Raw genomic sequence first — 19,660 nt, forward strand, 5'->3', positions numbered from 1 at the left:
TATTCTATACAAGGACTGAATCCTTTATTATTTCATGTATTCCTGAAGGGGAGCAGACTATGTCAGGCCAAAAGATACGATTTTGGCATGAGGATTATTTTGAAGTAATGGCAACTGAGAACATCTCTCTGTTCTTCCCCATTTGCCTAATTTGTGAATATGTCCCCCTTCCTCTATCAGGAAGGGGCATTATTTAATCACTAGAGACAACTCTAGACCCTTATCAAACTGGAGATAGCAAGAGAGAAATGAATCTATATAATGAGCCTTACTGATTTTTACCACCTCTACAATATCAAAGTTCTTTTCCTTTTACTGTCACTTCTCTACAAAATTAATGTTCTTTGCTAATATGCTATCTAAGCTCAAGTTCTAATCATTTCTTTGAGTTATCCATCACTGATTGTTTCCTTCTATAAGCACAGTGCTAATAAACATATGTTTATTTTTTACCTGTTTTGTCTTTTGTCAGGGGCCCTGACAATATATTGTTTTAAAGGGCCCCTGTCAATATCCAAGATGGTTATTCCATTTCACAGATATTGCCATTTTTAACAAATTGAAGGTTTGTGGCAACCCTTTGTCAAGCAAGTGTGTTCACAGCATTTTTGTCTTCCCACCACCATCCCTTATATCCCTGTGACCCTAGATTTAGGCAGGATCCTAAATTCAATGACTTGTGTCCTCATAAGAAGAGAAAAGGACACAAAGAGACACACTGAAAGAGATATGAAGACAGAGACAGAGATTGATGCTATATTGCTAAAAGTCAAGGAAAGCCTGGGGTGACCAAAAGCTGGAAGAGGCAAAGAAGGATTCTTCCTTAGAGTCTTTATAGGTAACATGGCTCTGTTAATACCTTGAGTCCTTGATTTCAGTTTCTAGATCTGTCACCAAAGAAATTTCTGTTGTTCCAGTTTAAGAACAATGTAATTTGTTAGAGCAGCCTTGGAACACTAATACAAGTTTAGTTAAAGATTGTGACATGGTGGTCAGAAAAATCGTGATATAATTTTTCTTGTTTTCTATGCAAAAAGGCATCATGGCTTTTCCAACAACCCGAAAATAATAAAGTGTTCTTTGTCCCAGTTTCTGCTAACATTTGGTCTTTGACCGAAATCTTATATTTTCTGAGTAATAGATATTTCTGACACTGACATCCCAAATTTCTTACAGTTTCATGGGTGATGGGAACATCTTTTGTTCTAATGCCTCAGGGGACTCTTGGTGGGCTCCTGTATCCCACAGGTGGTATAACTGTGAAGACCAAGACATAACTGGAAACTTAGAAATTAGTCCCAATCCTCATTCTACAGAGAGGGGGGAGGAACTAGAAACTGAGCTAATAATGAATCATGCCTACATGATGAAGCCTCCATAAATATCTCCAAAGTATGGGGTTCATAAAGTTTCTGGGCTGGTGAACATATTCACAAGATAGAAGAATTGGCATATCCCAGTCCCATGGGAACAGAAGCTCCTGAGCTTGGATTGACTGCACCTTCCACATTTCTTCATATCACTAGTCATCATGTATACCTTAACATATCCTTCATTATATAACAAACGAGTAAACACAAATGCTTCCCTGAGTTCTGTGAGCCATTGTGGCAAATTATCAAACCCAAAGAAGCAGTCGTGGGAACCTCCAACTTATAGCTGATTGGTGAGAAATATAAGTGACCGCCTGGGCTTGTGACTGGCATCTGAAATGAGGGGGAAGGAGGAAAATCTTGTGGAACTAATCTTTTAACCATTGGGTTTGAACTAATCCTAGGTAGACAGTGTCAGAATTAAACTGATTTGTAGGACACCCACTTAGTATCCACAGAGAACTTGAGAACTGTTTGATATAGGGGGAAAGACCCCACATATTTGCAGTTCAGGGATATTCAGTGAGTAGTGAGTAGACAGAAGACAGTTTTCCTTTTCAGTATATACTCTCACGTGCCAGCATTTCTTTTTATTAAACTTTGGAAGAAAAAAACACCAACAATAAACTCCTCTATGCATGTTCTCACATTACAGGTAATTTTATTAAAAAATAAACAGAAAATAACAAAATGCCATTACTTACAATGTGTGACTCCAGCCAGAGTTTGGTAGAAAGTGGGAGTATCACTATCATCAGTGAGGGTCACATATACACCTCCAGACAGTAACCAACGAGAGAAGGTAAAAGCATCTTTGTTTAGAAGAAGCCAATTTCTAAACTTTTCATAGTTTACCTTTTCCCCCTAAAATTAAGACAAGAAAATATAAGTTTGACAAATGTTAAGGTATCTTACATGCAATCTGCAAAATTAGAAATTTGCAATTAGTTGACATTTACCTTCTTACTAACTACAAAGGAAGGATTATATAGCACTGTAGGTTGTATACTTGGAAATCAAACTGTTTTTAAAGATAACTGTACTTCAGAATTTCCATGTGCATAAAATCTATGTTACCTGCAAGTTATTTAATCAATTCACTAATGAGCAACATTTTATTTGCTAAGATATATCCTGAAGTCAGCAAATACATTTTTCAATATTCAATAAATTCAATTTTTCACTTGCCTTACCTTTCCAGCATGTCAATCTGTCAGAATTAGCATGTTTTAATTAAATATGTATAGAATTAAAATACTCTTAAACTTCATAGGTGAACTAAAAATTCCTATCTTGGAGTCTTGCTCCAAAAGGCATAGCTGAAAACTTTATAACTTCATCTGTTAAGACTAACGAGCACATGCTAGAAAAGGCTGAGACCCATTCCAAATCACTTAAATCAAGGTGCTAGGTCCACATCTTTAAGCAAAATTTTATAGTGTTAGTGGGTTGTTTTTTTTTTAATGTAAAAAGCTACATAATGCATTGTTATGGAAGGCCCCAATAAGCTATTTCTAATATAAGTAAATGATATTGAAACACGGTAGCTTGAAAAGCAAGAAGGGTCTGGATACAATCATTGGACTGGTTTCTCAAAAATTATAGTAGGTAAACAAAGCAAGCAATTGAATCAGATAAAATTAGTGCATTTACAGTGGTGACTTTTTTTTTTAAACCAACTACAGATATCTAATGATTTAAATCGCCATATACTGAGTATTCCAAAATCCAGGCCTCTCATTTGTTTGATCTTTCCTCTTCCAAAGACCTTGTCACTTATACAACACTACCTTAGCCATTTTCAAACATTGTTGTAAAATCTTTTTACTATAATAACCATGTCCCTTCCCATAAAGGCAATATTAAGCATGCGACTCTTGTCATCACAATTTCCTCTCATAAAAACACTCCTTCTAGTATCCTGACTCCCATGATAGGATCTACACCAATGACCTACCTTAATATTAACAAATCTAATGAATCAAAGGCCAATTCACTTTGACCTTAAACACTCTTTCCTTTGTGAAACATGTTATTCACTTGCTTCCAGGACATCATTCGCTTTTGGTTCTATTCCTCAGACTTCTGTTTAGATTCTTCTTCATTTCGCCAATCTCTAAACACTGGGGTACAGGATTCAATCTTCCTATCTGTTTATGGGGAGCCCGCTGCTTTCCTTAGCAGCGTACATCAGTAGATCTGCCTGTAATGCTCCCCTACTCTGTCTCTGGTTTCCTACCTCCTTTCTCTCCTAGATGATCTCATTCTTATCTAAGACCAACCAATCCTTTCCTCTGAACTCCAACTTATATGGCGAAAAGCATAGCTGAATACAGGTGGAATATAGAAAAACCAAACAAAGGGTCAGACAAAAACAAACTTTAAAACCAACCTTTGAAAGCTGACTATAGATCTCCATCTTTCAGAGGGAGAGGGAGAGAGACAGGTGAGAAAAGGAAGGAGAGGAGACCAGAATGGACTTTGGTGGAAGACTGTGGTGCTCCGGTGGTGGGAAAAGCTATGGTAACTATTCCTTAGGGGGGAATTCCTATACAGTCAAAACACTGGCAAGGATGTGGAACAATGGTACTTCAATAACAATAAATAAATTTTAAAAATTCAAATATTTTTGAAAAAACATAGTTGACAACTACATGTGAATTATCTAATAGGAGCCCCTCCCTGGTAGCATAGGGGTTAAGTCTCAGCACTCTCACACTTTCTCTGCTAAGGCCTAAGTTCGATCTGGCCAGGGAGCTAACTCACATATGGCACAGCAGACTTCTTCTGTCTCACCCTCTGCTCCCCTTAGCAGTGTATTCCAATAGATCTGCCTGTTCTGCTCCCCACTGTCTCTGGTGAATCCTCTCATCCCCTACACCTCTGGCCTATACCCAGTTCTTCTATGCATAAATAAGTAAATAAATCTTTTTTAAAAAAGAATTATCAAATTCAATTATGTTCTATATTTTTCTTGATATAAAACCCCCAATCCTCCCTTTTCCAGTAATCTCACCCATCTTATTTAATGGCAACTCCATTCATTCATTAAATTAAGCCAAAGCACCTTAGTCATGCTCTTCTCTTTTTGTCACCGTCCATAAACAATACAGAAAGATTCTGTTTGATCTACCTTCAAAATAAATGCAGAATCTAAAAAATGTCTCATCACCTCACTGCTACAACATGATCTAAATGACAATCACTCTTTACTAGATTATTAAGATATTTCAACTGAATTATTTTCAGCATACTCTCCACATAAGACCAAAATGATCATGTTTTAAAAAACCAACAACCTAGGGCATTCCTCTGTTCAAACACACGAATGGTTTCCATCTTGCTTGGTATAAGTCAAAAACTCGAATCATCCTCCTAGTACAGTCTTAAATAATCTCTCCTCAGTTCCAACCTCTGTAACTTCATTTCTTATACTCCCTTGTTCACTCCATTCTAGCTTTACTGTTCCTTGGACATGTCAAGCACATTCCCATCTCAGGGTCTTTGCTGTATTCTCTTCACGGAAAATACTTCCTACAGATATATGTATGGTTTTATCCCTCATTTCCTTTAAATTCTTTGTTTAAATTTCACTTAATCTGTGAGGTCTTTCCTAACTATCCTAGATAATAAACTAATACTCAGCTGCCTCTTCCCTACCACCACCTATCCCCCTTATCTACTTTATTTTTCCCCAAAGTGCTAATTATCTTCTTATATGTATCTTCTATTGTGTATAAATTTTAGAGAACTGAGTGACTAACCACATTGAATTCCTACATATAAAATGAATTCCTACATATAAAAAGTGCATGCATATACCTATTACAATGAATATATATGTATTCCCTAAAAATGAGCAAGAGTACTAATGCATTTGACATCTCTGTAAAAATTCCAATTAATTAGGCCTGCAAAGATTATTTTTTTCCTGACGAGAAATGTTTATTATTTACTGGAGAGGAAATAAAATCATAGCCTAGTTTATCTTGAAGTATTGAAATACTATCATAGCAACTCAAAGTCAGTATGTTATAACCAAAAATACAGGAAGTCAATTCTTTTGCACCAAACACATAAAAAAGTCTAAAAGGTAATAAATACCACAATCATTACCAAAAACTGCACAGCTAAGCAAAAAAGGGAAATCTCCAGATACTATCAACACACAGGAAACTCAAAGGCAGAGTCAAGAGATATTAGAACTAGATATATGTATAGGACTATACATATCTATATAGTAAGGAAGGTGACTAAACTAAATGAACAAAATCAAGAGCAGTGAAGGACTGTCATATCTATGAAATGAAAATGAGTCAAATAAGTACCCATAAGAAAAACTTAGCACAGAGTACTGCAGGAAAGATTCGGAAACTTCTAAAGGGATTTTTACCCTACCATTTCACTTTTCCCATAATAGCAGACCTCTGAAAAGGAAAAAAAAAAAAATTGTTTTTTCTCTGTTAAAGATACAGTTTCTATTCTTTAAGTTTTGTACAATGAAAATATTCATGGAAACAAAAATATGATAAAAATTTAAATCCAAATATTTCACTATGCAAATCAATCAAGTAAAATAAATGATAAAATAGGTTTTGATGGTTCAGTCAGGTCACAGACTGGCTCAGTGCCAATAAGTGACAAACCTACATGTCCACGTTGAAAGGCAATGGCACTACAATGTGAACACTGTCTCAGGTTCTCGCAGGATTATGTATGTGTGTGCGTTCATTAATCATAAGTACAGACAGTTACCTTTACAGCAAAAGTGAGAATTTTTATATTCACAAATATAGCAGTAATGAGTATCATGGCTCCTTAAGCACAGTACATAAACAGTTAAAACATCAACTGTTAAATACAAAGTATGTAAAGAATATGCTGCAGTTAAACATATATTCATAAAGGCTAAATTCATTATACAACTAAGAGTTACTTTTGTATCAACAGGTAGGGATGAAATGTAATCTTTAAATATACCTCTGAGAAACACTTCCTGAGTGTATCTGGGACTTTACCATCCACCACATGTAGCATTCTTTCCATTTCTTCCCGTACAACATAGCTCCCGGATTCGCTTGCAAAAAGACTAAAAATGTCTAGAAGGAAGCATAAATTAATATTGTCATAGATTAAATACACCTTGGTAGAAATAGATGGGGAAGGAAAAGGTAATAACAATTGAGTGATTACTAGTGCCAAACAATTTATAAATAACTTATTCCTGAAAAAAAAAAAAATCCACCAGCAATACAAATTAAATGTGATATCTTTTCAAACATACCAAATTTGCAGAAATGTTTTAGGTGTGATAAAATGAAGTATTAACAATAAATTGGGAAAAACAAGACCTCTTATACACTGTTAATTCGAGTATAGTTTAGTATAAATTAGTGCAACCATAACTAGCCAAATTCCAGTAAAAGTGAAGATGTGGCTAGAAACTTTTAGGCAGCTCTACTTCTAACCTGAAGAAGCTCTCACCTATATGAATGAGGTACATCAATGTCCACTGAATCATTGTTTGTAATAGCAAAATTTAGGGGGAAAAAAGACAACTGTCTATCAGCAAGCAAGTGGTAAATTGAGAGGTGCACATAGAGAAAGAAATATACAACAGGATAAAGAAACAAAGTGTTTCTATATTGATAATTAGAAAATATTCAGAGAAAAAGCAAACTGCAAAATAATCCATACAATATATCATCAATTTATAAGGTTGAAAACCTGCAAAAGAATTGAAGATATGTTTAAGGATATATAGAATTGTATTAAGAATTTCACAAGGAATGAATGAAATTCACCAGTCTAAAGCCAAGTGTTTATCTCTGTGGAGGGAAGCATGGGGATGGGACCATGGAGAATATAGTCTTCACCTTAGCTGCTATATTTTATTACCTTTTTTAAAAAAGATTTATTTATTTATGCATACAAGAACTGGGGTACAGGCCAGAAGTGCGAGGGGGGCAGTGAGAGGATTCACCAGAGACAGAGTGGGGGGCAGAACAGGCAGATCTACTGAAACACAGCAGGCGAGACAGGAGAGGTCTGCTGCACCATGTGGATCACCTTCCTGGCCGGGGATCGCACTCATGCTGCAGTGGCTGTGGACTACTTCATAGAGCTGATGCTCAAGCCCTTGCACCACCAGGGAGGCCCCTAGATTTTATTTCTTTAAAAAAATGATCTGGGACAAATAAGACACAATGTTAAGAAATAGTAACTTTGGGAAGATGTACCTCATCCCTAGCTGCAATGTACATGAGGGCTGCAACTTTCCCACATCCTCACTAATATCTGTTCCATTTTTTTGTTTTGGCCATCTTCAAGGGTGTAAAGTAGTTCTCACTATAATTTTAATTGACATTTCCCTAATAATTATGCTGAACATTTTTTTCAAGTGTTTATTGGCCACATGCATCTCTCATGTATCCTTTGCCTGTCATTAGATTTTTGAGGCAAATTATTCTGTACACAGATGTAGTGTTACCATTTTGAGGTAATAAAATACTTACATTTTGCTTTCTCTTCATCTTTGCCTCTTGTAAGAAGGACAAGTCCAACTATTAAGTTATTGAAGTGTAGTCCTTTAGATGTTCCACCAAAAGAACAGTAAATCACCTAGGTGAAAATGATAAGGCCAGTTTTAGATTTTTCAGTTGTTGAGGAATTTGATGCTGATCTCACCTTTAACAGATTAGTTTCACATCTTATTGCACTCAGTCAAGAATATACTTATTCTAAAATACATATATCACTGACTCACACGATGAATATTTATTCTTTCTCTTTGGAGTTCTTGTCAAAGTCTGAGAAGATAAAGGTCCTTCCCCTTCAATAGTTCCAATAATGTGATAAGGATTTCTGTGCAGTAACAGAACTTCCTTCAACCAATGCAAAACTTCCACACATCATTTTAACATGAAAGAAAGGTATTCTTAACTAAATATTCAGAAATACAAACAGACACCCAAACACATGGAATCAAAGAATTAATACAGGGCCTCCCTGGTGGGAGGCAAGGGGCTGAGACACAACCTATGAGGCTATCCGCAGCCACTGCAGAGCGAGTTCGATCCCCAGCCAGAGAGCAACCCACATGGAGCAGCAGACCTCTCCTGACTCGCCCACTGCTCCCCTCAGCAGTGTTATTTCCATTGATCTGCCTGTTCTGTTCCCTGCTCTCTCTCTGGTGAATCCTCTCACTCCCCGCACCTCTGGCCTGTGCCCCAGTTCTTGCATGTATAAATAAAAAAAAATCTTAAAAAAAAAAAAAAGAATACGTATTTGACCTTTCTCCAAATTCTTGCCATAAAGCTACTAAAACCCTGAGTGACAGAAGTGAGAGGAGCACTTTTTGTTTATCATAAGAAGCCCCTTTCAATCATACCCAAGTTTATGCTAATGAGGTGATTCTTGGTAGTCCCTTAGATATGTTTAGAATGGGAGTTGATTGTTAGAGGAACTGAAGATGTGATCAAGAGCCTCCCCAGTGGCGCAGCAGGTTGAGCGCAGCGCTGTGAAGCTGTCCGCAGCCTCTGCAGCATGTTTGGTCCCTGGCCAGCCAGGGAGCAACCCACATGGCGTAGCAGACCTCTCTTAACTCGCCCACTACTCCCCTCAGCAGTGTACTTTGGTTGTTCTGCCTGTTCTGTTCCCCGCTCTGTCTCTGGTGAATCCTCTCACCACCCCCCCACCCCACACACACACCTCTGGCCTGTACTCCAGCTCTTGAATGCATAAAATAAAAACAAATCTTTAAAAAAAAAAAAAAAAAAAAAAAACAGGACTTGACGGGGGGACTATCTTCTCCAACTCATTCCCTTAAAAAAAAAAAAAAAAAAAGATGTGATTAAGGGACTGAAATTTTCGGTCCTGATTCCCAACCTCTGGAAAGGGGAGTGGGATTAGAAATTTAATCAATCGTGACCGTGTGATGGAACTTCCATAGTCATCCTAAACTATGGGGTTTCTTGAGCCCTAGGGTTGGTGAACACATCAAAGTGTTAGAAGGGTGACACACCTAGAGAGGACACAAAAGGTCTGTACACCACTGTAGGATACCCAGTGGGTATCTAGAAAGCTAGAGAATTGGTTGATATAGGAGAAAAAAACTCATATATTTGGGTCAGAAGTACTATGTTATGGAAACCAATGCTAACTTAGTATCTCCCATGCAGAATTTTTTTTTAAAGATATATATATATGTATTTTTTTTAAAGATTTATTTATGTATACAGACACTGGGTTACAGGCCAGAGGCGCGGGAGGGTGAGAGAATTCACCAGAGACAGAGCAGGAAGCAGAACCGGCAGAAGGACTGAAGCACACTGTTGAGGGTAGGAGCGGGCGAGACAGGAGAGGTGTGCCTTGCCATGTGGGACTCTCCCTGGCTGGCTGGGAATCGAACTGGCACTGCAGAGGGCTGTGGACAGCTTCACAGCACTGCGCTCAACCTGCTGCGCCACTGGGGAGGCCCTACCATGCAGAATTTTATAAACTAACAGACACAAAACCTAGAAGTTCAGAATCACAACTGAACCCCTGAAAACCAACTCGACAAATGCTACTCAAACTACTTAGAGCCAAGATAAAAAGAAAGTCTTTAAGGCAGTCAGAGGACAAAAAGATCCATTACACTGAGAACAGCCTTTCTCACAAAAAATTACATAAGCCAGAAGAAAGTAGAATGACAAAAGCACTAAAAGAAACAAACCAAAAATCCTATAGGCAGCAAAAATTACCTCTCATTAAGAAAGGAAAAATAAACCTTTTGACAAAGGAACTACAGAGAAGTCATAACCAGCAAACCTGCAGTATATGAAAGGGTAAAACAAAGGACTGAAGGACCTATGACAATATACAGATACAGGTGCATATACACAAGGAAAGAAGCGTAGGAAAAGTCATAAGTGAAGGTAAATATAAAATGTACCTATTTTTATTCTTAATTGCTCTAGACAATAATTGACTCTAAAGGAATAATAAATAATTTAATGTGTGTTCAGAGCATATGTAAGAAACACATGATAACAGCACAAAAGATACAAGAAATAATATACTATTGCATAATACACCTAAATATTATACCATGTACCTTAATTTTTATATTGCCAGTCAGCAAGAAATTACTTAATCATGGCACTAACCCGACAATAAGTCCATTAATAATTTTTAGTTTTATAATAAAAACAATAGTTAAGGTTCAAATACTTATTATGTGACATATAACTGCTGTTGTGTTTCACCAGCATTAAGCCTCAACATGATTTCATGAGGAAGATATTACTGATGACTCCATTTTATGGTTGAGGAAAACTAGAGACCAAAGAGAGTAAGCAATCTGTCCAAAGTCATGTATCACTGAAGTGGCAGAGTCACGACTAAAATCTAGGCAAGACAGGTTCCCCTGAAACTTAACTCTTAACCACTTCATGGTTCTATAGCACAATTATATATCTTCTCATATATTACATGAAATGAAAAGATTTCCAGTAAAAAGTATACCATTTTGGCAAATAATAAAAATTAAACTAAGAAATTTCAAGTGATCACAAACTCAATTTATAAACACTCTGTCTTTGGCATCCCTTTCCCCCCAACTTAAACGTGATACCCAGTCGCTTCACTTTGACCACTTCACTGACTTTAATATAGAGTAAAAGAGTTAAGGTAAAATTAACCAAGAAATTTGGGTAAGATTTGATATACAGTTTTGCAAGTAGACTATAGAAGAGTTTGTTTTGAATACATTTATTTGGCATGTTGGAATATACTGGTATCTGACTCCCAAAGTAAAAGAACAACCTTTCAAAGTTCAAAAGTTCATCTGACAGATGAAGAAAGGAAGCCCAAGAAAATCATCATCATTTGTGAATTCTAAGATATATTTTCTATGTTTTATTAGTATTCTAGAAATCATCAAATGCCCAACACATATCTTTTTTTTAGCCCCCACCCCAAATTATTTTTAAATCAATAGTCATCTCACAACTGACAATGTATGAAATGTTAAATGTCACATTCACCATTATTCAGTTTTGTTTTTAGGAGCGAGAAGGGTATGCACAGATAGCAAGGTTATTTTGATACCTTTTTAAAAAGGATTTATGTGTTAACTATTACTATACTTTGTTACAATAGCTTTATTTTTAAATGCCTCTAATAATTTTCTGTAGCTATTAAAAAAGGAGAATAAAAATCAGATATTTCTCAAACATGAATATCCACAATGAGACATGACATGCTATCCTAATGCATAAAACTAATGATTGCTGTAATGATCTCACTAGTCTCCTTTCAGACAATGATATCATCATCCCTGAAAATAATATGATTTCAGAAGAGAAGGAAAATTAGTCTGCACTTTCAAAGAGAATGACTTATAACAAGAACCCATCTTTTGCCATGTAGTCAAAAGGCCAAAAAAAGATGTGTAACAGGTTCCCCAAATTAAGAAGATTATGTTATGTTTCATTTGCTGATCCATGGCCTTCGTGTTTCTTCCACTCTCTTTTGGATATGAGGTACAAGGGTATTCCATTATTTCTAGGGCAAAGTAGTAAGTGATGCATCATGGCTTTTAGAGTTACAAGCCAGGTTTTACTTATTTTAATAAAATTATATACATATATATATTTTACATCATTGTTCATTTTTGTACAATGTATGCTTGTATGCTTTCTCCTTTCAGGTAGTATTCCTTGTAAAACTCCCACCACCAATTCACCTGTGAACCATTCACAGGGGAGAGAAAAGCTAAGGTTTCACTTTTTTACCAACTACTTTGATCATGAGCAAATCACTTAATTTCTTGAATGTTTGTTCCCTTCTACAGTATCACCTGTAGGTGGAGGTAATATGTGACGTGTCTTCTAATTCCAGGACCCAGAAGAAAGAACAGTCTCTGTGTGGGAAGTGCTATTCTCAGGGCAGAGGGCATAAGTCAGAACTTACCTCTGTTTTGTTAATTAAGAATTAGGGAAGAACTGTAAGTTCATGACTTTTGCCTTGGGAAAGATCTGTCTTGAGTAAACTCTACTATATTTTTTAAAATACTTGATTAATAGTCAATAGAACCAAATTAATGTTTTTAAATTTTCATTTTTATTGTATGTAATTTTCAGAAGGATCAACATTTTTCTTTTTTCTTATTTAAATATTTATTTATTTATTTATACAAGCACTGGGTACAGTCAGGAGCACGGGAAGGTGAGAGAATTCACCAGAGCCAGAGCGGGGAGCAAAACAGGCAGACAGGGCCTCCCAGTGCAGCGGTTGAGCGCTGGGTTGCGAAGCTGCCCGAAGCCTCCGTGGAGCCGGTTCGATCCCCAGCTGCTCCCCGGCCACTGGAGGAGGGTCCCACATGGCGCGCAGACCTTTCCTGCCGCCCGCTGCTCCCCTCAGCAGTGTACTTCGGTCCTTCTGCCTGCTCTGCTCCCCGCTCTGGCTCTGGTGAATTTTCTCACCCTCCCACACTTCTGGCTGTACCCAGTGCTTGTATAAATAAATAAATAAATCTTAAAAAAAAAAAAAAAAAAGAACAGGCAGACAGATGAAGTACACTGCTGAGGGGAGCAGCAGGCGGCAAGAGAGGTCTGCGCACCGTGTGGGACACTTGCTGGTGGCTGGGGATGGAACTGGCGCTGTAGAGGCTGCTGACAGCTTCGCAACCCAGTGCTCAACCTGTGTGCCACCCGGGAGGCCCAGGATCAACATTTTTCAATGAAAAATTTTAATGAGGGTTTGATTTATCAGTTTCTTTCCTTATCAAAAATTTTCTTTAGTATCTTTTGAAGATGTTACTTCTATCAATTCCAATTTTCTCACATCAAATTTAGCAGATCTAAATTTGTTAACGAAGAATTGGTATTTCCAGAAATGACTAGATAACAAATTTATACCTCGTGCTTTTTAAGAATTGCTATACAGGCAACACTCCATCTGCCCACCCATGACTATGCAGGTGCTTCATTTCACCAACTCTCTCCCTCTGCAGGGCAGCAGATTTTCTGCCTGCCCGTGACCTGTACCATGCTAGGACTTCTCTTCACTGACCTCCTTCAGTGGAGGCAGCTCTCCTCAATGCCACCTGCCTGCAACCATGCAGGCCTCTCTTAGCAAACCTGTCCCTTCTGGGGCAGCTCCTTCTGCCCACTTGTGTCTATGCAAGTGTCTTTTATTGTCCTATCCCTTTTCTAATAAACCCGCTCTTTAAATATATATATATAAAGAAATTGCTATACAAGTTTATTCTTAATTTTATATGTAAATATTTTATATCTCTACAAAATAGCCTTAAAATATAACCCTGCCATTGTTACACTAAAAAACTGTTTCCCCAGAATTCTTATGTCAAAACCCAATGTGAGGTGGAGTTTTGAGAAGTGATTAGATCACAAGGGCAGAACATTCATGAGAGTAGTGCCCTTACAAAAGAGGCCTCAGAGAGGTTCCTTGCTACTTTCTGTGACACAAAGAATAAGAAGATAGCCATCTTTGAACCAAGAAGTAGGCCTACACCACACACCTTGGTCGACACTAGACTTCCCAGTGTGCAGAACTGTGAGAACACTGTTTGTAAGCCACCCAGTTTGTGTATGGTATTCTGTTGTAGAGCAGCCCAAATAGAGTGAGGAAAAAAACCACAAATATTCCTTAGTATAAAATGTCTACTCAGTATTCAAATTTCTCCAATTGCCTCATCTTTTTTTTTTAACTTGTTTGTTCAAATCAGCATCTAATATATTATTATTGATTGCTAGTCTCTTAATCTGTCTGGTCTCTTTCTCTCACTCTTCTTCTTACCCTCCTTCTTCTTCCTTGCAATGTATTGAAGAACCAAGATAATTGCCCTGTGGAAGTTCCCAAAGTCTGCATTTTGATGATTGTATCTCCTATCCTCTATATTCCTGCAAAGTAGTAGTTAGATCCACAGAACTGATCAAATTTAAAATAATTTTTTTGGTTAGGACATATATACCAGTTGGTGCATCAGGAAGCACACAATGAGTGCCTTTCTTTCTTTTTGTGATATTAGTAACTACTGATGTTCATTGCTAGATTGATATACTCATTAAAGTTAAAAAATAATGGAAATTATAATTCTTTTTATAAAATATTTATTTATGCATACAAGAACTGGGGTACAAGCCAGAGGTGTGTGGTGGGCGGTGAGAGGATTCACCAGAGACAGAGTGGGGAACAGAACAGGCGGATTGACTGAAACACACTGCTGAGAGGAGCAGCGGGTGAGTCAGGAGAGGTCTGCTATACCATGTGGGTCAGCTCCCTGGCCAGGGATCAAACTCATGCTGCAGTGGCTGTGGACAGCTTCAGAGGATAAGACTTAACCCCTTGCACCACCAGGGAGGCCTGGAAATTATAATTCTACCATTATTTCATTTATTGGCCAGAATATTTCTAAAAAGAGAAAATTTCCCTGAATATTTGGTAACACTGAGAAACCTCTTTAAACGTCTAGAATATATGCTTGATTTTCTTCCTTTACTAATCACTTTTTAAAATAATGAGATGGTTTCCCAGAATCATTCAAAGGATCTGTGTAGAAAAAAGGTAATGGAGAAAATCTAAGAAAGCTATCCTCAGGTCTGCTTGCAAGTTTGGTTCTTGACTGGTATCTATGATTTTGAATTTTGAGATGGTTTTCCCATTCACTAAATGTTAAATGTGACTAACTGCCTAAATTGTACGAACAAAGTGGTTTATGCTCTAAACCTGAAGTTTGGAAAACTGTTTCATAAGTAGAGGAGGGCTACATGATGAGCCCCAGTAAAACCCCTGGATACCACGTCTCTTGAATGAGCTCCCCTGGTCACCAGCACTTCACATGTGTTGTCACATCTTGAGGAATGAAGTGTGTGCTGTGTGACTATACTGGGAGAGAACTCTGAGAAGCATGCATCTCATTTTTGCCAGACTTTGCCCCATATGCCTTTCTATCTGCTGATTTTGCTTTGTATGCTTTTGCTAATAATAAATCACAGCAGTGAGTATGATTATATGTTGAGTACTGTGAGTCCTTATAGCAAATCATGAATCTGGGGATGATCTTGGTGACCCCTGACAGTGTCCAAAGGGGGCATTTTAAAAAAACATTGTATTTGTTATGATTGCAGAATTGAGGTTACCAGATAGGAGATGGGAACAAAGTGGGGAAGGAGCTCAGCGATCTGTGGTAGAGGACTAGGGGTGCTATGGTGGTGGATCTGGCATGAAATGTATCAAAGGAGGTATAAATCTAGTCCCCTAAGTTCTCACAGCGTACTGAATACTAGCAAATGAAAGATCAGTGAACCTGAAGGCTGGGTAATAGTAACTACTCAAAGTGAAGTAAAGTGAGAAAAAAAAGCTAAAATTGTGGGAGGGAAGAGGAGGGAATTTAAGTAAATAAAACAGAATAATCAGTCTCAGGAACAGGAAATATTTTTATATTCATAGAATTGTAGGTCAAGAAAAAAGAAGGGGGCACAGGAAACATATTTGAAGAGTAGTTACTGAGTGTCTCCTCCCAAATTTGAAAATAAATTCACAGATCCAAGATGCCCAAAGAATGGCAGAAAGCCAAATTAAGGCATATAATTTCAATGATAAAGAAAATCTTGAAAGCAATGAGGAAAAAAGGACACATTACAGAACAAAACAAAAATTATCACTGATTTCTAATGAGAAATAATGGAAGCCACAAGACATCACAAGAAACACTTTTAAAAGCTGAAAGGAAGAAAAAAACCCATACAACCTAGGATTTTGGATCATACAAGATAAGCAGCCCAAATACAAAGTGGGCAAATAGAAAATTATCTAAGTAGACATTTCTCCAAAGGAGATAAACAAATGGCCAATAATCACATAAAAAAGATGCTCAACATTAGGGAAATTTTAATCAAAATCACAATGAGATACAACTTTATACCTATTAGTATAGCCATAATTTAAAAAAAAAGGAAAAGAAAATATTCTTGTTGGTAAAGATCCTCATATATTCATTGCTGGTATGAATGAAAAAGTGTGCAGCTGATGTGGAAAACAACTTGGTTGTTTTTCAAAACAGTAAACATAAAATCACCATATGACCTGGCAATTCCAGTCTGACTACATATATATCCAAAAGAACTGAAAACAGGTATCCAAACAGACACTACTTACATGCCACTGTTCACAGCAGCAAAGCAAAAAAACAAAAACAAAAACAAAAAACAAAACACAAAAACCTAACAGTTGAAAGGATCACACTAGGTATGAACAGACAAAGGAATATTTTTCAGCTATAAAAGGAATGAAGGTCTGATATAATCTACAATATGGATGAACACTGGAAGAATTATGCTAAGTGCCAGTTATAAAGCTATAACAAATAGAACCGACAAAGGTCAATTGGATAAACTCTTTGCTTTACCACAACATAGTAAATAACTATTTCTATTTTTTTTTAAAGATTTATTTATACAAGCACTGGGGTACAAGCCAGAGGCACGGAAAGGTGAGAGAATTCACCAGAGACAGAGCAGGGAGCAGAACCGGCAGAAGGACCAAAGTACACTGCTGAGGGGAGCAGCGGGCGAGACAGGAGAGGTCTGCTGCGCCATGTGGGAATCTCCCTGGCTGGCTGGGAATCGAACCAGCGCTGCAGAGGCAGCAGACAACTTCACAGCGCTGCACTCAACCCGCTGCACCACCAGGGAGGCCCTAAATAACTATTTCTAAATGAATAAAATAATCTTATAATCACTGAATATACTAATGCTGGGTCCTCCCTGGTGGCGCAGGGGTTAAAGATAGTGCTATCAGGCTATTGCCAACCATTACAGCATGAGTTCAATCCAAAGCCAGGGAGCTGACCCACATGGTGCAACAGACCTCTCCTGTCTTGCCCACTGCTCCCCTCAGCAGTGTATTTCAATCTGTCTGTTCTGCTCCCCACTCTCTCTGGTTAATCCTCTCACGTCCCCCCTCATCTGGCCTATACCCCAGTTCTTATATGCATAAATAAATAAATCTTTTTTAAAAAGGCATGTGTCAATTTTATACATGCCAAAACTGGAGGAATGGGTAATAAAATAGACAATAGAATATGGAATCAAATTCATCTTCCTCTGGGATATGGCTAAAGACAACAAAATTAAACGTAGTATATTTAAATGTAAGTACAGTAAATATAAGCACAGAAGAGCGATTCGGTTTGGAAATTTTCGCCAACAGAGCTATGACCTTTTTGCTTAAGTTAATACAATTTTATGCTGTATGGTAGTGATTAAAGAATTAAATATTCTCCTACTGTTCACTAATCTAATTCCATCTAGAGAACAGCATGGGATTAACCAGTATGCATATTAACTACAGTTAAGGAACAGCAGGGGGTAAGATTTGTTCATGTGCATGAACGGTAAAGTTCCAGTTTCCCAATTCAAATAGCTGAATTCCTTCTCTGAGAGGTGGCATATTTCCAATGAGCGCCCTAATGGAAACAGCAAAAACTTGCGGACTGTGATACTGTGAGAAAATTCTGATGTCTAAAGTCAGAAAATGAGGCTTGGACTATGTCAGGTGAATATATAGTGAAATGTTTCAATGTCCCCTAATTTAAATGATGTGAAAACCAAAAACAAAAGTTTCACTGAATTCACGAGATCCTGCAATTTCAATTTGACTGTCCACATCAGTTTATAATAGTCTTTATTTAGCAAAGTACAAAAACTTCAACACTGCTAAGAGTTGAGCAAAGAAGGATGTATGACTGAAAAAGTGAACATTTTTAAAAGTTATGTCAATGGGATATTACTCAGCCATAAAAAAAAAAAGTTATGTCAATGGGATATTACTCAGCCATGAATTTCTGACACATGCTATAACATGGATGAATCTTAATGCTAAATGAAATAAACTATACACAAGAGGATCCAGCAAAGAATGTGACTGACTTGAGGCCTAACTAATATATCTTACTTATGCAGTTCAAGTCTGAGGCTTCATAGAATTACCTAAAAATTTCAAAGGCTGACCAGCAATATCACATAAAATTTAACCCAAAGGGAGCCCTTAAATAACTTACAAATAGTTCTAATTATTAAACAAACAAGGAAATCATTCCCAACTTATAAACTATATATACACACACATATACAATGAATCATTTTTACTCCAAAAATTTTTTTAATACATAGCTTTTAAATTATCAGTACAATTAAGCTAGTGATCCTAACTCAGGGCTGTCTGGACAAACAAAAGGATCCTCAACTACACCTGGATGACAGACTCCAATTTTAAGGAACAAAAGTGTACCAACAGAAATACCCTCCAAACCAAACCAAAAAGCAAAGGAACTTTATGGGAAAAAGACTGAAGCATAAAAAACAGCAAAACATTTTGCACATGGGTTCCATGCTGTGACTTCTACCAAGAGAGTATCAGAAAATCCAAAGGTCATCAAACTATTAAAGTTTGTTGTCTTCAACTGTTGATGTCTTGGTGCTTGTATTAATAGATACACTAACCCACACAATTATAGAATAGTACAGAATTTAACACACACAAACATACACACACATTGGTGAAAGAGGAATAAGATCATGAACAGTATTTACTGTCAATATACTCACTGTGATGTTACACATTCACAAAATATTACCTTTTGGGGAAGTAGGGGAAATTAAAAAAAGATCTCTAAGTATTCTTATAACTGCATAAGAGTCTATTTTTATCTTAATAAAAATTTCTATAAAAAATTTAGGATTTTATTTAGGAATTTATTTAGAATTTTAAATAAATGTATCTAAATAAATTTAGGAAAAATTTTATATTAAATATTCTGTTTTATTATTTATTCTAAATAATATTTTCTCCCTACCACTAGTTTTAATAGCTAGCTATTCTCCTAAGAGCACAATGATCAAATTAAAAAACTTACACAAAGAATTTTTAATCCACACACTTAGATTATGAACTAATTAAAAAATAAGAAATAATGCAATACTTTTCCAATTAAAAAGTGGGAACACAAGCTATTCATAATACCAGTAAGTAATAAAACTGATATGTCACATAATTTTTGTGCCTCTATATGCCAAGCATCAAATGGGGTAAGGGAGAAACAGTGAAAAAGAGAAGTAATTTAATTGGTTTTCCTTGGCACCAACATTTTGCAGAACTTTAATCAAAGATAAATGTATTCATCTTCCTTATATGTATTTAATTTGCTCTCTTACTATATATACCATGTTCCTTGTCTCATCGCTAAGTATCTCGGTTTTGAAGTCAGGCTTATTCTC

General features: G+C 36.8%; 1 protein-coding gene across 1 annotated transcript in view; it reads right to left on the minus strand.

Annotated features, from left to right (window-relative positions):
* USP32 (ubiquitin specific peptidase 32) overlaps positions 1 to 19,660 on the minus strand; it is a 149,581-nt gene that overhangs the window by 81,302 nt on the left and 48,619 nt on the right. Inside the window, exons 3-5 of the mRNA XM_037494936.2 lie at positions 7,889 to 7,994; positions 6,354 to 6,472; positions 2,078 to 2,237 (exon numbers count right to left, since the gene is read on the minus strand). Coding sequence (XP_037350833.1) covers positions 2,078 to 2,237; positions 6,354 to 6,472; positions 7,889 to 7,994 — 385 coding nt within the window. The remainder of the gene's footprint in view (positions 1 to 2,077; positions 2,238 to 6,353; positions 6,473 to 7,888; positions 7,995 to 19,660) is intronic.

The sequence above is a fragment of the Talpa occidentalis genome, unplaced genomic scaffold (genome assembly GCF_014898055.3).
Source record: "Talpa occidentalis isolate TD23 unplaced genomic scaffold, MPIMG_talOcc4v2.1 talOcc4.7, whole genome shotgun sequence".
NCBI classification, from domain to species: domain Eukaryota; kingdom Metazoa; phylum Chordata; class Mammalia; order Eulipotyphla; family Talpidae; genus Talpa; species Talpa occidentalis.